The sequence below is a fragment of the Manihot esculenta genome, chromosome 5 (assembly GCF_001659605.2).
Source record: "Manihot esculenta cultivar AM560-2 chromosome 5, M.esculenta_v8, whole genome shotgun sequence".
Lineage (NCBI taxonomy): Eukaryota > Viridiplantae > Streptophyta > Magnoliopsida > Malpighiales > Euphorbiaceae > Manihot > Manihot esculenta.
Genome location: NC_035165.2, coordinates 380,026 through 386,508, shown reverse-complemented (window position 1 = coordinate 386,508; position 6,483 = coordinate 380,026). Strand labels below are relative to the sequence as shown.

Sequence of the window (6,483 nt, the reverse complement as noted above, 5' to 3'; positions counted from 1 at the left end):
CCATACCGCCATGACTGTTTTTCTCACCCTCCAACGGATCAGAAGGCAAAAATAAAACCCAACAAACAGATAGAAATCCAAAAACGGAACCTGAATACGTCAAAAGCTTGAAACTTCTTCAATACTGGTGACAGAGTGAAACCAACGATATCTTCTCCAACAGTCATTAGAAAAAAAGAAGAAAAAAACTCTGTTTCTCTCTTTTTCTGTAAGCTCCAGTTCTGTTTATTCGATTCAACTCAGTAATGGAGAGTTTGGCACTGAGTTATGAGCTCCGAGTTGCGATTTTCAGTATGATATCTCCGCTCTTGGATCCTCCTCCATTTACTGTCACAGACAAGTCTTACTTGTAGTGTTTCGCTTTCTCTTTTGCGTTCTTATGCTCGCCGTAGCTGTGATCTCGCTGTTGATTCCTTGAAATCTCTCAGATCTAACCTGTATTTTCTAATAATCAACGGCGTCGGTGATGTCGGTGCTTGCAGTCGTAAATACCATTGGTAAATTTTTGCCTCTCATTTCTGTTTGCTCTTTTTTACTTATTTTTCTTCTCTGTTTTGATGGTAGATGGACTCGAGCGTTTATCAAATATGCTTTTGGTAACTGAGGAAATTGAAACTCATATTTTATGGGTTTTCTAATTTAGGAAGTGCTGTAATGGAGATGTTGGGTTGAGTCGAGGCATTGTTAATTTTTGCTCCTTGATCATACTAACCTTGAGAAATTTCCTGGGCCAATAATGCCGTTACGGTTTTCTCGAGGTGCAATTTCTTGCCAAAACCGAGGCAAAAGAATTTCGATTAGTTATTTTTGTTTTTCTCCTTACCAATATCAGCAACCAAAATTGATGTAAAACTGGAAATTTTCGAAATACTCAGCATTATGAACGGAAGCGCTGTATTGATTGACTAGTAGATATTGCAGTCGGTGTTAACTGTCGGTTAATGAGAGAGATAGATTTCTGTCTGTATCTATATGAGTACAAATGTGTGTGGGGTCGGTTCAATATTTGTATGATTTTCAGGAGCCAATTGAAGTCTGAGTCATCCAAACTGAATTTGCTATTACTTCTTCTGTCTTGATTTCTTGCTCTTGTTAGATTGAAACTGATTTGAATATGAGGTGCAGAAGTATCAAGAAATATCCGCTGTCTGTTGCTGCATCTTTTGTTTTTTTCTTGTTATGCAATTACCACTACCGATGCCAACTTGGTTGATGATCAACACTTCAAGGAACCAATTGTACTTCCAAGCAGACTGCCTGCCGCTGCACCTGCTATTCATGATCAGCCTCTCCCAGCCAAGCTTCCGCAGTTTCGTAAACCACTAAGAAAACATTTATCACCACTTGGTGCATCATCAATCGCGGAAGCACCAGCAGGACCTCCTAATTATGGTCCATTAGTAACTTCTAGTCACCCCCCTACTAGTTCAAATTTGTTAAAAACATCAATAAAGAAGAACGTTTTAGTGCCTCCCAGTGTTGGATTGCTAGACGTTGCACCAACACAATCCAAAGCTGGTGTAAATGCTTCTGGTTTAGCTCAGCCACCATTATCTCCGTATGTCTCTGGTAAGACATTCTTGATCTAACTTTAGTTTTTCTATTTTTCATGCTATCCCTTTTACTTCATAACGATTAATTAACCATCTAAAATGTAAGTGGGTGAGTTATGTATTGTTTCCTACTGAGAACTACTAATTTAGGGAATGAAAATGTACTGAATTTTATGCTTGTAATTCACTTAGGTAGTAAGGAACCTGTGATTATGCACTGATCTTAGATATTAACTATAATTGATTTCTCGTTTTGCCAGATTGTTGCAAACCTAACATGGTGATGAAACAAGGGAGTCATAATTGCCATTGCGTGTATCCCATAAAGCTTGACCTTCTCCTTTTGAATGTCTCACAAAGTCCTAACTGGGGCAAATTTCTGCAAGAATTAGCTTCCCAGCTTGATTTGCTAGATTCACAAATTGAGCTTATCAACTTTTATGTTCTCAGCTTGTCAAGATTAAATATTTCTATGGATATTATTCCTCATACGGGAATTGGCTTCTCTGCCACTGATGCGTCTTCAATAAATTCTTCACTTGCATTACATAAGGTTCATTTCGACTCCACCCTCGTGGGTGATTACAGACTCCTCAATCTTACCTGGTTTGAACCTCCAGCCCCTTCCCAAGGTAACTTTTATCTTGCATTCTATTGCTTCATTGCTTTGAGCATATCAATGTGACCTTCAAAGCAATGGGTGGTTTTCTCAATCAAATATAGTTTGGCCATGCTATATGCTTTTCTTGATCGCAATGAACTTTGCCTCAGCTCTCTTCCCCCCTATATTTGAATTATATAGATCCATGCTATCTCATTGCTTGTGTGTATTTGCACACCCATTACTGCTCACAGTTGCTACTAAAAAAGTTTTCCTTATCAATTAAATTACTTTATCCATTGCTATCTTCTGATACATGATATGTAGTATTGTGAAAAGGCCTAGTCGGCTGGTTGGATCATCGAAAATTAGGATATGGCTTTTGTGCTTGTGGTGCTCAATGGTTTTAATTTTTTTAAAAATTTTTTTTATTATTAGCTTTACTAGCAACCCTTGTGTAGTTTTGTTAAGTAATTGCCTTGGCTTTGGCAAAATCATTATTTAGTGTTGAAAATTATAGCAGTAAACATATTATAGATGTTGGCTCTGTTATTTGTATGTTGAAGTTTCACTTTTCCTATGCAGCTCCTAGCGTTGCTTCATCCCCTGTGAAAGCACCAGCACATCAATTTGCAGCTTCCTCATCACCCAGTGCTTCAGGCAGAGGCAAACATTCAAATCTAATTCTTATACTCAGTATTGGCGCTGGCATTGTGATTATTTCTATAATACCTATGCTTATAATTTGCTCATGTGCATTTTGTGAAGGAAAGCCTGAAGGATCTCCTAAAAGAACTGGTATGTATGATTAATATTAGGTCAAACTTTTTTGTTGTTTCTCTGATAAAGTTTTTTAAAGAACCTTTAAAAATATCAGCAAAACAAAAAGTCAGTGTCAGCTTTAGATAATAGCTTCAAAGTTTGCATTACTGAATATATTATATATGGCATTGAGAAAGACAATCATTCAGATTATCGTCATTGCTATTTGCTATCCCTCTCTTTCATTTTGGACATGGTCGTTTTTCTCAGAAAGTGTTTTTGCTTGAATTGCAGCTTTTCTGATTTGCTTTTGTAGAATGAGCTGGAAAGTTCAGTTTGACACTAAACTTCATGAACCTTCTCGAGCCTTTAAAAACTTAACTAGAAGACTTCTTAGTATGGATGAATTAGGAAAGCTTGAACCTCCAATTGAGAATCCAAGATAAATATATTATTGCTGTTATTGCAGGAGTACACTATGCATAATGTGCAGTCACGGGCTTAGCCTAATGGCAATTGTACCAAAGTTGAACCAGGAAGGTTCTGGGTTTAACTCTCCCAATCCCCCTACCCCTTTAGCGGGAAAAAGAAAAAAATACTATGCATAACGTCCAATCTTTTATACTACTGGTTGCCAAGGTCCAATCTTTTATACTACTGGTTGCTAAGGGGCTTCGTATAATTGTAACTGCTTATTGATGTTAGATGACTATTTGTACACAAATTTCAAATGTTTCTTTGTTAATTTATTTTATATTTTATCTTTTGAATAAAAATTGTTTTATCTTTCAGTGAAGCCAAGGACTACGGATGCAGTTCCAGCAGGAGGGTCTCTTCCACATCCTAGCAGTACACGGTTTTTAGCCTATGAAGAACTTAAGGAAGCAACAAATAACTTTGAACTTGCAAGCATACTTGGAGAGGGAGGGTTTGGTAGAGTTTTCAAGGGTGTCTTAAGTGATGGTACAGCTGTAGCAATTAAGAGGCTTACTAGCGGAGGGCAACAAGGTGATAAAGAATTTCTAGTTGAGGTTGAGATGCTTAGCAGGTTGCATCACCGGAATCTTGTGAAGCTTGTGGGCTACTGTACTAGTCACGACTCTTCGCAAAATCTACTGTGTTATGAACTTGTTCCAAATGGAAGCTTGGAGGCCTGGCTACATGGTAATTATCTTAAAACAAAGATACTCCTATCATCAAAGAGTTTGCTATTTTGTTTTGTCATGATTAACTTTCATGGAGATAGAATGTTTATTGTTGAAAAGAAATAGATATTACCTGCATTACACTGATTCAGCGCTTCAGTCCATGGTGCCCAAACTTGATGTGACATTAGATGTATGAGATTGAACATGCTTGTCTTTAGCCATGATCACCTGACACCTGGTACCTTTTACTTGAACTTCCTTTGGGCTTTGGATGCAGTCTCATCAACATTAATGGCAAGAAAGTGAAAATTTCCATCCCTAGTTTGACCCTTTGTTGGTGGTCTATTTGTTGAACTTCAACTAATTTATGGCCTCGGTGAATATCAAGTGGCCTAATGATCTAAACCCAATTATTCATAATAATAAAAACACTAATTAGCAATAAACAGGCAATCATGCCCATACACAACTTTTTGGATTATTGTGCTGGCCGAAAACCTGAATTCTAACATGTTGAGTCTCTTGTACATATCTGCGCAGGGCACTTTCAACTGAGTTCACGCAACATCAGGATATTTCATACTGTATAATATAGTATTAGTACACAATACTGACACAGGGAACTTGGAGCTGAGTTCATGCAACATTGGATATTTCTGATGTATAATATATGGTACACAATAGTGATGCTTCTCTGATTTTTGCCTCAGGTCCTCTGGGGGTAAATTGTCCTTTAGATTGGGACTCTAGAATGAAGATCGCACTTGATGCTGCAAGAGGTCTAGCATACCTGCATGAGGACTCACAACCATGTGTTATCCACAGAGACTTCAAGGCATCCAATATATTGCTTGAGAACAACTTTCATGCAAAAGTTGCTGATTTTGGACTTGCCAAACAGGCACCTGAAGGCAGAGCAAATTACCTTTCCACCCGTGTCATGGGCACATTTGGGTTAGTATCTGCCTCTTCTCCTTTCATTCATTGTTTATTTTATTCAAGGTCATTGAGAGAGGGGAATTTTTTTTAGGTATGTAGCCCCTGAGTATGCTATGACTGGACATCTACTGGTAAAAAGTGATGTTTACAGCTATGGAGTTGTTCTCCTTGAGTTGCTAACAGGGAGGAAACCTGTGGATATGTCACAACCATCTGGGCAGGAAAACCTCGTCACTTTGGTTAGCAGGCCTCATCTTTTACTTATTGGCCCTTTTGATACTTGAAAATTTGTTTCCCTTGTCATATAAATAGAAGACTAAGCCAGTTAACACAATTGAGTTGTATTGACTACAGGCCAGGCCAATTCTTAGAGACAAGGATAGGCTAGAAGAGCTTGCTGATCCAAGGCTTGGGGAAAAATATCCAAAAGAAGATTTTGTACGGGTTTGCACCATTGCAGCAGCTTGTGTTGCCCCTGAGGCAAACCAACGACCCACCATGGGTGAAGTGGTCCAATCGCTTAAAATGGTGCAACGTGTCACAGAATATCAGGATTCTATGTCAGCCTCCAATACCCGGCCGAACATGAGACAGTCATCGGCTACATTTGAGTCTGATGGGACATCTTCAATATTCTCTTCAGGTCCTCACTCTGGTCTAATTGCTTTTGATAATGACAACATCTCTCGCACAGCAGTCTTCTCAGAAGATCTTCACGAAGGACGATGAATGCTTTCAAAGTTGGTTAACCTGGATCCTTCACTTAATTTGAAAAGCCTTCATAGTCCAATAATACAATCCAAGGAATTAGATTAATTGAATATAGCAAAGTATTAGTAGGAATTCTTTCAGGTAGTATCGAAGGTGTCGTAGTTGTGATTGGTGGAGCTGGGAGGGGAGTTTCTTGGCTGTGCCTTGTGGAAGACCGCTGCAAATTTTCCTAAAGGCGGTGGTTATTCTCTACGTGGTTGCCAACATTTTGTATATACGCTAGCTTTGTCTTATTGGATTGCCCTGTTTGGGTTCTTGTTTAATCTTCTTTTCTTTCATCACGCTATCAAATCCATGCAGTATTTTCCAGGCTTTTTCTGTCCCATTCCTCATGTCTGTTTCAGTTCCAGGTTCTCAGTCCATTGGAGAATACAGACATAACATTTACCAATCATGATTCACTATAATTTTGATTTCTGAAGTGACGAAGATCTGAATAGCACAAGCTAGTGGCTCTAGATTTTATCAAGAGTTTCCGAACTCTTCTCAATTTTGAAACCTCACTATTCCTCTTGCGTTAAGAAAAAAGGAAAATGAATATTGTCAATTTTATGTAGTGGTGGCCGCCGGTGGAAATCATTTGTTTAATTTTTGAGTTTTGTTATGGTCAACAATATTAGAGAAACTAAAATCTCAAGTCCTGCCTCCTCTCGAATCAGAGAAACTAAATATCCTCTTGTCAACAATATTAAGAGAGATTCAATGACCA

General features: G+C 38.3%; 1 protein-coding gene across 1 annotated transcript; it reads left to right on the top strand.

Annotated features, from left to right (window-relative positions):
- Positions 1 to 6,086, top strand: LOC110615515 (receptor-like serine/threonine-protein kinase ALE2). The gene is made up of 8 exons (XM_021757393.2): positions 1 to 497; positions 1,126 to 1,569; positions 1,814 to 2,185; positions 2,740 to 2,952; positions 3,709 to 4,080; positions 4,775 to 5,018; positions 5,095 to 5,242; positions 5,358 to 6,086. Exons 1-8 carry the CDS (start codon positions 467 to 469, stop codon positions 5,730 to 5,732), a joined length of 2,199 nt encoding a protein of 732 aa, XP_021613085.1. The 5' UTR covers positions 1 to 466; the 3' UTR covers positions 5,733 to 6,086.
- Positions 6,087 to 6,483: the final 397 nt, after the last annotated feature.